Source organism: Schistocerca americana, chromosome 6 (genome assembly GCF_021461395.2).
Source record: "Schistocerca americana isolate TAMUIC-IGC-003095 chromosome 6, iqSchAmer2.1, whole genome shotgun sequence".
Classification (NCBI taxonomy): Eukaryota; Metazoa; Arthropoda; class Insecta; order Orthoptera; family Acrididae; genus Schistocerca; species Schistocerca americana.
In genome coordinates this window covers 579,201,403-579,214,655 of record NC_060124.1, presented here as the reverse complement: position 1 = coordinate 579,214,655, position 13,253 = coordinate 579,201,403, and the positions used below count along the sequence as shown (strand labels likewise).

The 13,253-nt window shown below is 44.0% G+C and overlaps 1 protein-coding gene across 4 annotated transcripts in view; it reads right to left on the bottom strand.

The window, feature by feature from the left end:
• The window catches only part of LOC124619220 (microtubule-associated tumor suppressor candidate 2 homolog), a 586,056-nt gene that overhangs the window by 552,088 nt on the left and 20,715 nt on the right, over nt 1-13,253 (bottom strand). For 3 of the 4 annotated variants that reach the window (XM_047145442.1, XM_047145444.1, XM_047145445.1), the window contains exons 4-5: nt 11,425-11,618; nt 5,758-5,900 (exon numbers count right to left, since the gene is read on the bottom strand). In XM_047145442.1, coding sequence (XP_047001398.1) covers nt 5,758-5,900; nt 11,425-11,618 — 337 coding nt within the window. The remainder of the gene's footprint in view (nt 1-5,757; nt 5,901-11,424; nt 11,619-13,253) is intronic. The other variant, XM_047145443.1, reaches the window with a different exon arrangement.

The following is a 13,253-nucleotide window of genomic DNA, read 5'->3' as shown; positions in this document are numbered from 1 at the left end:
GTGTCATCAGTGTGAGGGCACGGAGATGCAGTGTGCTCGTGGGAGTCAGCACCAACAGCACCTGGCAGTTTGGGAGGTGCCTGATTATGGGTCTCCATCAACGTGGCTGGTCTGGTCGCAGAATCTACTGGCACTCACACGAGTGACTGAGCTGTTACGCTGCAGAGAGCTTCATTTCTTACGTACAAAGCGGTTTCCAACTGAAATAGAACAGATGCAGCTTCACTGAATTTGTCGTGGACTAAAGTAGTGTACAGTTTTCTTAAACAAAATTGTAAGAATCAGTGCAGAAGAAAATTTTTGCCCTCACGTGATTCAAGTTAAGAAGTCAGTAGCCTTGAGAGCCGCCTTCTGTTATTCTTTAATAATAATGTAAACCATCATAAATGACGTCTGTAGATTTCCCAGAGTTGCACTACTGCATTTTTCGTCAGTACCTAGGCATCAGTATTTTTTTTTCCACCTTGGAATTCTTCTTTCCTCTATTTGTTTGCATCTTTGACATCTGCATCACATCTCTGAACACAGAATGCTTAACGAAACCATGAGAAGCTAAACGAGGAGTTGCGACGAGCACTCACGTAGTAATAACGGAAATCGCAGCAGGAGTGCACTCAACCGATCCGCATACGGGATTGTCTGTGTTTGCTTACGTATTACCAGCTGCCGTGCCTGGCGCTGCACGAGACGTTTAATATCTGCCACAAAAAAGTGACTGGCCCTGTGGCTTTCGATATTCACAATTCATTGAAGCCACATGGGAAAGTGCAATCGTTTTAAATGGAAGGGCAACATTATTTAAACCACTAAGTATCAACGGAATGCGAAGAATGAATATGTCTTCACCTGCGGCATACCTCGTGATGGTAGTGGACTATATTACGTTCGGCAACAGGTTCTTCACGGCCAGCCTTCTTCCGTTGCATATGGCATGTGTAACAACGGCAACTTGTCATTAAATAACAGTTTTCAATTATGTTTCTGTCAATTTATCTAGCGTTCGTTAGTCCGTGGATCTAGTGACGTTTGATGGTACCATCTCCAAGACAGTATTGCTGCTGCAATTTATTCTCGCCATAGGAATTACAGTTATTTTACCACGATATATTTCGTTTGTTAGTCATGTAATTTTTCATTAATTTTCTTCATTGTTTCATCTGAAGATAGGAACCTGAAGATTATATATAATGTGTATCTGTCTCTATTAAAATATGTAGCCTATGTCCAGTCAGGGGATCGTGTAGAAATCTGAAGTAAATCGGCCAAGAACTGTTCAAGTTTTTTGTAACAAATTTTCCCCTTTATATACTGATGAGCCAAAACATTATAACCACCTCCCTGACAGCTTGTTTGTCCGTCTTTGGAACGAAATTAATCACTGATTCTGCTTATCAGGGAACGACAGTTTGTTAGTAGGTTTGTTGGGAGGTATGTGGCATTAGATGTCTACGCACAGGTCGTGTAACTCTCGTGAATAGTGGCTGCTGATTTCCGTACGCCGTAAAGGCGCCCTATAGCGACCCAAATGTGTTCCATAGGATCAACATCAGGCGAATTTGGTCGCAGAGACATCAACCCAGTTCACTGTAATGCTCCTCAAACGACTGTAGAACGGGTCTGGTTCCGAGACACGCACAGTTGTACTACTGAACGATGACATCGCCGTCGGGCATGATATCAAGCATGGAGGGATCCAGGTTGTTTGCAGCCTGTCAGACTGTCATCGATAACTTGCAGAGGTCCGATGTAAGCGGAGGAGAATGTTTCGTAGCATAATACAGCTCTCCTCTAATCAGCCTGCGTCCGTGGCGCTCTGCACGTTTCGAGCCGCCGTTCACGTCGTTTGTGGAGACGACCCGCTACCTAGTGTAGCAAAAATGCGATTCACCCGAAGAGCAGACAGATTTCCATTCATCGACAATCCAATCCCTATGGTCCGTTGCCCACTGACGATGACACTGGGTCAAAATGTGAACACACAGGGATGGTCTGCTGCGAAGCTTCATGTTCGACATTGTACGATGGACGGTGTGCTCCGAAATACTTGTGCGTGCACCAGCATTGTGATCTTTCGGCAGAGATGCCACGGATCCTATCCTACTTTACAGAGCAGACATGCCTGTGAAACGCACCTTCTGTGAAGAGTCGTGGACGTCGAATCATTTATCTCGTAGCTACTCACGACAGTAGAACATTCGACCAGCTTCTTTCTCGTGATACTCGTTCATGTTGTTGTTGTTGTGGTCTTCAGTCCTGAGACTGGTTTGATGCAGCTCTCCATGCCACTCTATCCTGTGCAAGCTTTTTCATCTCCCAGTACCTACTGCAACCTACATCCTTCTGAATCTGCTTAGTGTATTAATCTCTTGGTCTCCCTCTACGATTTTTACCCTCCACGCTGCCCTCCAATACTAATTTGGTGATCCCTTGATGCCTCAGAACATGTCCTACCAACCGATCCCTTCTTCTGGTCAAGTTGTGCCACAAACTTCTCTTCTCCCCAATCCTATTCAATACTTCCTCATTAGTTATGTGATCTACCCATCTAATCTTCAGCATTCTTCTGTAGCACCACATTTCGAAAGCTTCTATTCTCTTCTTGTCCAAACTATTTATCGTCCATGTTTCACTTCCATACATGGCTACACTCCATACGAATACTTTCATAAACGACTTCCTCACACTTAAATCTATACTCGATGTTAACAAATTACTCTTCTTCAGAAACGCCTTCCTTGCCATTGCCAGCCTACATTTTATATCCTCTCTACTTCGACCATCATCAGTTATTTTGCTCCCCAAATAGCAAAACTCCTTTACTACTTTAAGTGCCTCATTTCCTAATCTAATTCCCTCAGCATCACCCGACTTAATTAGACTACATTCCATTATCCTTGTTTTGCTTTTGTTGATGTTCATCTTATATCCTCCTTTCAAGACACTGTCCATTCCATTCAACTGCTCTTCCAAGTCCTTTGCTGTCTCTGACAGAATTACAATGTCATCGGCGAACCTCAAAGTTTTTATTTCTTCTCCATGAATTTTAATACCTACCCCGAATTTTCCTTTTGTTTCCTTTACTGCTTGCTCAATATACAGATTGAACAACATCGGGGAGAGGCTACAACCCTGTCTCACTCCTTTCCCAACCACTGCTTCCCTTTCATGCCCCTCGACTCTTATAACTGCCATCTGGTTTCTGTACAAATTGTAAATAGCCTTTCGCTCCCTGTATTTTACCCCTGCCACCTTCAGAATTTGAAAGAGAGTATTCCAGTCAACATTGTCAAAAGCTTTCTCTAAGTCTACAAATGCTAGAAACGTAGGTGTGCCTTTCCTTAATCTTTCTTCTAAGATAAGTCGTAAGGTCAGTATTGCCTCACGTGTTCCAGTATTTCTACGGAATCCAAACTGATCTTCTCCGAGGTCGGCTTCTACTAGTTTTTCCATTCGTCTGTAAAGAATTCGTGTTAGTATTTTGCAGCTGTGACTTATTAAGCTGATAGTTCGGTAATTTTCACATCTGTCAACACCTGCTTTCTTTGGGATTGGAATTATTATATTCTTTTTGAAGTCTGAGGGTATTTCGCCTGTTTCATACATCTTGCTCGCCAGATGGTAGAGTTTTGTCAGGACTGGCTCTCCCACGGCCGTCAGTAGTTCCAATGGAATGTTGTCTACTCCGGGGGCCTTGTTTCGACTCAGGTCTTTCAGTGCTCTGTCAAACTCTTCACGCAGTATCTTATCTCCCATTTCATCTTCATCTACATCCTCTCCCATTTCCATAATATTGTCCTCAAGTACATCGCCCTTGTATAGACCCTCTATATACTCCTTCCACCTTTCTGCTTTCCCTTCTTTGCTTAGAACTGGGTTTCCATCTGAGGTCTTGATATTCATACCAGTCGTTCTCTTATCTCCAAAGGTCTCTTTAATTTTCCTGTAGGCGGTATCTATCTTACCCCTAGTGAGATAGGCCTCTACATCCTTACATTTGTCCTCTAGCCATCCCTGCTTAGCCATTTTGCACTTCCTGTCGATCTCATTTTTGAGACGTTTGTATTCCTTTTTGCCTGTTTCACTTACTGCATTTTTATATTTTCTCCTTTCATCAATTAAATTCAATATTTCTTCTGTTACCCAAGGATTTCTACTAGCCCTCGTCTTTTTACCTACTTGATCCTCTGCTGCCTTCACTACTTCATCCCTCAAAGCTACCCATTCTTCTTCTACTGTATTTATTTCCCCCATTCCTGTCTATTGCTTCCTTATGCTCTCCCTGAATCTCTGTACAACCTCTGGTTTTTTCAGTTTATCCAGGTCCCATCTCCTTAAATTCCCACCTTTTTGCAGTTTCTTCAGTTTTAATCTACAGGTCATAACCAATAGATTGTGGTCAGAGTCCACATCTGCCCCTGGAAATGTCTTACAATTTAAAACCTGGTTCCTAAATCTCTGTCTTACCATTATATAATCTATCTGATACCTTTTAGTATCTCCAGGGTTCTTCCATGTATACAACCTTCTATCATGATTCTTAAACCAAGTGTTAGTTATAATTATGTTGTGCTCTGTGCAAAATTCTACCAGGCGGCTTCCTCTTTCATTTCTTAGCCCCAATCCATATTCACCTACTACGTTTCCTTCTCTCCCTTTTCCTACACTCGAATTCCAGTCACCCATGACTATTAAATTTTCGTCTCCCTTCACAATCTGAATAATTTCTTTTATTTCATCATACATTTCTTCAATTTCTTCGTCATCTGCAGAGCTAGTTGGCATATAAACTTGTACTACTGTAGTAGGTGTGGGCTTCGTATCTATCTTGGCCACAATAATGCGTTCACTATGCTGTTTGTAGTAGCTTACCCGCATTCCTATTTTCCTATTCATTATTAAACCTACTCCTGCATTACCCCTATTTGATTTTGTGTTTATAACCCTGTAGTCACCTGACCAGAAGTCTTGTTCCTCCTGCCACCGAACTTCACTAATTCCCACTATATCTAACTTCAACCTATCCATTTCCCTTTTTAAATTTTCTAACCTACCTGCCCGATTAAGGGATCTGACATTCCACGCTCCGATCCGTAGAACGCCAGTTTTCTTTCTCCTGATAACGACATCCTCTTGAGTAGTCCCCGCCCGGAGATCCGAATGGGGGACTATTTTACCTCCGGAATATTTTACCCAAAAGGACGCCATCATCATGTAATCATACAGTAAAGCTGCATGCCCTCGTTCATATGCTCTGTATAATAATGATCTGACCTTTGTCAAAGTCGCTTATCTCAGTGGATTTCCCCATTTGCAGCCCGTATCTTCGCCAGTGTGATCCCCCGTCCGTGTCTGCTCCACATAATTTTGCCCCCACGTCACGTGGCCGCAACGCCACTGGGTGGCATCCAACGTCGCAGCGGGCTGTGCTGATAATATTTTGGCTGATCACTGTATGTTACATACAGACACGTTTCAAGTCAGATTACGAATCTTAGATAAGCAGTATATAAACAATGATTTCCCTTTCATCATGAAGGTAAAGAATGCAAAATTTCTTCAAGATCGGAACAGAACTGTAGCATACTCGTATATTCGGAACCATGTAGCGTGATTCTTACGACACTATGGCTAAGGAACGTACCCTTTCAATATGGCGGGAGGGGGACGGGGCGGTGTGCTTGCGTTCCTCAGACGCTGTAGCCACCTGAAGACTGAGGGGGGCTCTGGTAAGGAGAGACAGAGAGAGAGGGTACTCACGTAGCGAGGAGACGCTCTTGCAGGAGGGCGTGGCCGGCGAGGCGTGTTCTCCGCTGACGTCACTGACGGAGCTGCGCACCGAGCTGTGGCCGGACAGCGGCAGCGTCTGCGAGATGGGCGACGCGCGCGTGCGGGGCCGCCTGCTGCAACAGCACACGCCCACACGGCGGTAGTGGCGGGCGCACTCCTGCACGCTCCATTCCCACCTCTAACGATATCGACCGGCAACCGAAGATTGCGCCAGAGTCCCCAGTGAATTCTCATTTCACGATAGTTTACTTTCATCTCGATATCATCGAAGATTCATTTCAATCAAAGAGAGAAAGAGAGAGAGAGAGAGAGAGAGAGAGAGAGAGAGAGATAGGGAGAAAGGGAGATACACTCCTGGAAATGGAAAAAAGAACACATTGACACCGGTGTGTCAGATCCACCATACTTGCTCCGGACACTGCGAAACGGCTGTACAAGCAATGATCACACGCACGGCACAGCGAACACACCAGGAACCGCGGTGTTGGCCGTCGAATGGCGCTAGCTGCGCAGCATTTGTGCACCGCCGCCGTCAGTGTCAGCCAGTTTGCCGTGGCATACGGAGCTCCATCGCAGTCTTTAACACTGGTAGCATGCCGCGACAGCGTGGACGTGAACCGTATGTGCAGTTGACGGACTTTGAGCGAGGGCGTATAGTGGGCATGCGGGAGGCCGGGTGGACATACCGCCGAATTGCTCAACACGTGGGGCGTGAGGTCTCCACAGTACATCGATGTTGTCGCCAGTGGTCGGCGGAAGGTGCACGTGCCGGTCGGCCTGGGACCGGACCGCAGCGACGCACGGATGCACGCCAAGACCGTAGGATCCTACGCAGTGCCGTAGGGGACCGCACCGCCACTTCCCAGCAAATTAGGGACACTGTTGCTCCTGGGGTATCGGCGAGGACCATTCGCAACCGTCTCCATGAAGCTGGGCTACGGTCCCGCACACCGTTAGGCCGTCTTCCGCTCACGCCCCAACATCGTGCAGCCCGCCTCCAGTGGTGTCGCGACAAGCGTGAATGGAGGGACGAATGGAGACGTGTCGTCTTCAGCGATGAGAGTCGCTTCTGCCTTGGTGCCAATGATGGTCGTATGCGTGTTTGGCGCCGTGCAGGTGAGCGCCACAATCAGGACTGCATACGACCGAGGCACACAGGGCCAACACCCGGCATCATGGTGTGGGGAGCGATCTCCTACACTGGCCGTACACCACTGGTGATCGTCGAGGGGACACTGAATAGTGCACGGTACATCCAAACCATCATTGAACCCATCGTTCTACCATTCCTAGACCGGCAAGGGAACTTGCTGTTCCAACAGGACAATGCACGTCCGCATGTATCCCGTGCCACCCAACGTGCTCTAGAAGGTGTAAGTCAACTACCCTGGCCAGCAAGATCTCCGGATCTGTCCCCCATTGAGCATGTTTGGGACTGGATGAAGCGTCGTCTCACGCGGCCTGCACGTCCAGCACGAACGCTGGTCCAACTGAGGCGCCAGGTGGAAATGGCATGGCAAGCCGTTCCACAGGACTACATCCAGCATCTCTACGATCGTCTCCATGGGAGAATAGCAGCCTGCATTGCTGCGAAAGGTGGATATACACTGTACTAGTGCCGACATTGTGCATGCTCTGTTGCCTGTGTCTATGTGCCTGTGGTTCTGTCAGTGTGATCATGTGATGTATCTGACCCCAGGAATGTGTCAATAAAGTTTCCCCTTGCTGGGACAATGAATTCACGGTGTTCTTATTTCAATTTCCAGGAGTGTAGATAGATAGGGAGAAAGGGAGATAGGTAGATAGGGAGAAAGGGAGTTTTTCTTGCAACATTTTTTTTCACATCATATTCGCACATTCTTTCTTAGCACTCAGCCATTTCAGATTTCGCCCAAGCATAATAGAATTCTTCATTGTACAGGTTCATTACATTGTAAACTGAACTTTCCGAGTAACATACGAGCAGAATGGGAGCTGAAGTCTTACCGTCTCTTGTCATATGACGTCGTTCATCATCTAACAAGGAGGCCACATGGAAATCGCATTTTTGTAATTTTCTCTAAGTATGACATGTGAAGTTCAGAACTCAAATACCGCTCTTCAAAAGCAGTCGATGCACTCTAAAAATTCTAGAGAAACCCGACTTTGAAGGTATCCAATTAACTTTAATTCCCTGAAGTTTTGCGATTTTTTTTAGAATGAGCCGCTTGGCTCACACCATAACATTGGAGAGTGTGGTTATTGGGTAATCAATGGATCGCTGGTTCAGATCTCAGCATTGTCTTCTTTTCGTCCAGTTTGAGTGCTTACATCATTTAAGTATAAAATTAATCAAATTCCTACTAATTGACACATATGCCGATCATTTTAATGAAAATACACGTTTTCTTATTCGAAGTTACACATCCCACACTAAATTCCAGTTTTGGTTGCAAATATAAAATATACCCTATAGATATTTTGCAAAATATTATTAACACAGATTGTTTAAATTAAAAATGAACAACCCTTCATAAAATATAAGTAATTAAGAAGTTATATTTCCAACTGGAATTTTATTCTTGATTGTGATCAGAAACAAACACTTTTGATACATGCATGGAAGAGGTTTGATATTTGAGATCTGAATGTCACACACAAATATAAAAAAAATTGATAAATGTAATTGCCACATGATCTCCTCCTTACTCGAATGTCTTTGCAGCCTATTGCTTACATATAAAATGTAAAATTTCATACACCTTCAGCTGTCTGCTACACCATGTCCAGGCCCTTGTCTAAACACAAGGATGACTGTGTGAATTACATGAAGGGGTGGTGTGCAATTTAATGACGAATTATTTACAGTGGTAATATGTAGTACAAATTTAACAAAACCCAAACCACACAACATGAGCTATCAAAATCAATCATAAACTAACAAATAAAATGGGAGAACAGTTTCACACTATACAAATGTAAAGTCATCAAGAAAATATATGTATGCCCTTCAACAATTAAGTGAACCTACTAATCAGAGGTCATAATTACATGTCATTGTTAGATAACTATGGTGTCACATATTGACAAACAACTAGAGTGTGATGGTAACATTGATGCCTGTGAATCAAATGAAGCACAACAGTCACAGACATATATTAAAGAGTACCATCTAAAGGTGAGTTATTTACATGTTTTCATATACTACCAGAAAATAAAACCATTTACTTGAGGTCAACACTATGTTAACTACATGTATCACCATATACCACACACTAATAAACTAATAAAAACAGCAATTTAAAAGTTATATCAAAATAATCTCTTAATTACAGATGCATGTGGTGCCACCTACTACATAAAAATATTTTCAATGAGAAACTGTTAAGCTAATGTAATAAGCCATAACAAATTCCCATTATGTAGGACATGTCAAAATATCATATAGAATAAGTTGTAACCCATATTATCAAGAAGTGGTTACTTGACTGGTACACTATATGACCAAGCCACATGCCTGTCTAAGAGCAGATTTCCCACTTCTTGATGATGCTGGTTGTGACTTCTTTCATATGATATTTTGACATTCTCTACACAGCTGGAATTCGTTATGGACTTATTGTTTATTACATTAGCTTTATAGTTTGTTTCATTAAAAAATTTATTAAATAGGTGTCACCTTATGGATCTGTGATTAATATATTATTTTGATGTAAAATTAAATTCATTTTTGTTTAGTTTATTAGTATATGGTACATGGTAATGAAATGGTCATATGGCAGTATTGGCCAGGAGAGCCCATTTGGGGTTGTTTGGCCACCTAGTGCAAGTATTTTTTATTAGACGACACTTTAGTGATTTGGGCATCAATGACGGTAACAATAACACAGCACCCAGTTGCCGAGTGGATAAAATCTCCTACCCGGCCAGGAATGGAACCCGGGCCCATTGCACAGCAGTCAGCCATGTATGCAAACATGGTAAAGGTATATACAGGCAGTTAATCTGGAGTTGACCTCCTAGAAATGGTTTTATATTTTACTAGTATAGGGGAACATATAAATAATTCACCTTCAGATTGTACTCAGCAGTATACAGATGTGATTGTTCTGCTGCAACTGATTCATGAGCATTGATATTACCTTTAAATTCCAGTTGTTTGTTGATACGTGATACTGAAGTGATCTAAGAATGACATAATTTTGACTTACATTAATAGGTTCATTTTATTTTTATATGGCATATATAATTTTGCTTCCCAGATTTTATTCACACAATGTGCAGCTGTTCTCTCACTTTATTTCTTAGTTTATCATTGATACTGATATTGCACATTGTACAGTTTGTTTCTTGTTAATTGCTTACTACATATTACCACTGTATGTAAATGACCTCTAACTGTACACCACCTCTTTATTACATAACTGACACTGTCATTGTTGATGTCTTCAGAGAGGGTGTAGTGAAATGCCTAAACCAGTCACACGAATAAATTAAGTTCATAATATAGACAGCTGAAGGTGCTTTTAATTTTACATTTTATACTGAACAGCTGAAGTTCTTCAAACATCTTATACAAAGACAGACATAAAGAGACAATGTTTACCTCGTGCAGAAATTCCACACTTCTGTCAAGGAGTGGCTGTTTCCATTTCTGTTCGTGTCCCTTTTTTAGCTGTCTGATTAGGGCACGTAGAGTTTAGTCATTTCGAGATATTAATGATCAATGGAGAGAAAGGGTGAGGGTAAAGCCTCATCCAAGGTGTCTAAGGAATAGTTACAAGGGTTGGTATTATTCTGCTGAAAGATCCAGTGGTATTATCTCTGAACCACTAGCGTCTGATGGAAGTGACAGGGTACAATTTATACAGTATTATTTAAAAGTATTACATACATAGCTGCAATGCACCTGATAGTTCTAGGATTGTTATGAACAGAGAAAAATTTGTGCTGGTTTCTTCTTAACCAAAGTGTTACATGTAAGTCCAATGTTGGTCACTGGAGGAGAAGAATCTCTGTTATGATTGTTAGTAAAGGATATTATAAGTTAAATGTGGAGACAAAACATGATCGAAAGTGTTACCTTAGGAAATAAACGAAGAGAGAATTTGTGACAACTCTGAGCAAAAAAATGGACGATACTGTCAGGACTGTTACGACTTCACACTGGAAGAATCAGTGAAGCTTTCGTATGTAGGGGAGCAGGATAAGATGAGGTTATATACGCAAATAATCAACACTATGTTCTGTAGCATATTTGCAGGAAGTATAAAATCAGCGCAGTGTACGGTGAGATGGAAAGCAGCAAGAATCTAGTTGAATGAGAGGGGAAGCAATAAAGGGGAGACAGAAGGGAAGTAAAGGTAGGGAGGAAAAAGTAAACAGTTAACGGGGGTGGGAACAAATAAACTTAGAATGGGGGCGATGATGAAAACCATACAGGGAAAGAAACATGAATATAGAAAACAAGATGAAAAGATGGAAATGGAGAGAGTAAGTCAGACAGGAGAATAAGAGAGAGGGAAAGGAAGAATGAGAAGAAAGGGGAACACAGGGGAGATGTGAAGAAGCAAGAGAATGCAGATAACCGCCATTGCTCGGGCACTTCCAGTGAGTTGTCACTGGTGACGGCCTCTGCAGGCTGGCGGAGAAGCTGACCTCTTGGTCCTGGTGGGCGTGGTGGAGTCCGCGGAGCCGGCGCGCTCCAGCGCGGTCACCGCCGGCGAGGTGGGCGTGGCCGCCTTCCTGCGGGCCGTCGTGCTGTCCGGAGCCGGCGGCGCGCCCAGCCCGGCGAACACCTTGCTCTTCACCTCCTTCAGGTGGCTTTTCAGCACGCGCTGCTCCGCCTGGCCCTGCAACACGTCCACCACCTCACACGGCTATCCGTAACAGCCTCACGTCTACGTCCTATTTTGTTCGTTACTAGTGCTTGTTTCGTGTGTGCGAGGCGAGCTGGAATAATTGCGAATGAGTCTTTATTTTTGCGATACAGCTGACAACCGTGTAGAGCAGCGAGAAAGGGGTGGGGTGGGGGGCGTCGAAGCAGATGGTGATCCGGCGCCAACATACTCGAGATGTCGACAGTTTTTAGGGAACATACACTGAAGAGCCAAAGAAACTGGTACACTGCCTAATACCTTGTAGGGCCCTCGCGAGCACACATGCAACACGACGTGGTGTGAACTTGACTAATGTCTGTAGTAGTGGTGGAGGGGGCTGACGCCAAGAATCCTGCAGGGCTGTCGATAAATCCGTTAGAGTACGAGGGTGTGGAGATCTCTTCTGAACAGCACGTTACAAGGCATCCCAGATTCAATAATGTTCTTGTCTGGGGAGTTCGGTGACTAGCAGAAGTGTTAAACTCAGAATGGTGTCCCTGGAGCCACTTTGTACCAGTTGTGGATGTGTGGGGTGTCGCATTGTCTTGCTGGAATTGCCCAAGTCCGTCGGAATGCACAATGGAAACGAACGGATGCAGATGATCAGACAGAATGCTTGCGTACGTGTCACCTGTCAGCGTCGTATCTAGACTTATCAGGGGTTCCATTTCACTCCAACTGCACACGCCCTACACCATTGCAGAGCCTCCACCAGCTTGAACAGTCCCCTCCTGGCATGCAGAGTTCATGGATTCATGAGGTTTTCTCCATAACCGTACACGTCCACCCGCTCTATGCAATTTGAAACGAGACTCGTCCGACCAGGCAACATGTTTTCATACACCAACAGCCCAGTGTCTGTGTTGATGGGCCCAGGCGAAGCGTAAAGCTTTGTGTCGTGCATCCTCAAGGGTACACGAGTGGTCTTCGGCTCCGAAAGCCCATATCGATGTTTCGTTGAATGGTTCGCAAGCTGACACTTGCTGATTGCCCAGCATTGATATCTGCAACCGTTTGCTGAAGGATTGCACTTCTGTCACATTTAACGACTCTCTTCAGTCGTCATCGGTCCCGTTGTTGCAGTATCTTTTTCCGGTCGCAGCGATGTCGGAGTCTGATGTTTCAAACGGATCCCTGATATTCACGGTACACTCGTGAAATGGTCATACGGGAAAATCGCCACTTCATTGTTACCTCGGAGATGCTGCGTCCCATCGCTCGTGCGCCGACTATAACACCACGTTCAAACCTCTAATCTTGATAACCTGCCATTTCAGCAGCAGTAAGCTATCTAACAACTGTGCCAGACGCTTGTTTTATATAGGCATTGCCGACCGCAGCGTCGTATTTGAATACACATGGCTATACCAGTTTCTTTGGCGCTTCAGCTGTTTGGCGAGTAGAAGGCAGTTGTAGGACGAGACAGTTACGTAAGTGTAACTGTAGACAGTAGTATTGTGGCTAGTGGCCATCATTGTCGTGACGCTACTACTGGGGCTATTCGTAGTCGCACAATGTGTGTTACTGCGTCGATGACGCAACCCACAAAATACAAAAGTGAGTCACTAAATTTTGATTGCAGTACTGATAAATGTTGCAATAAAATCT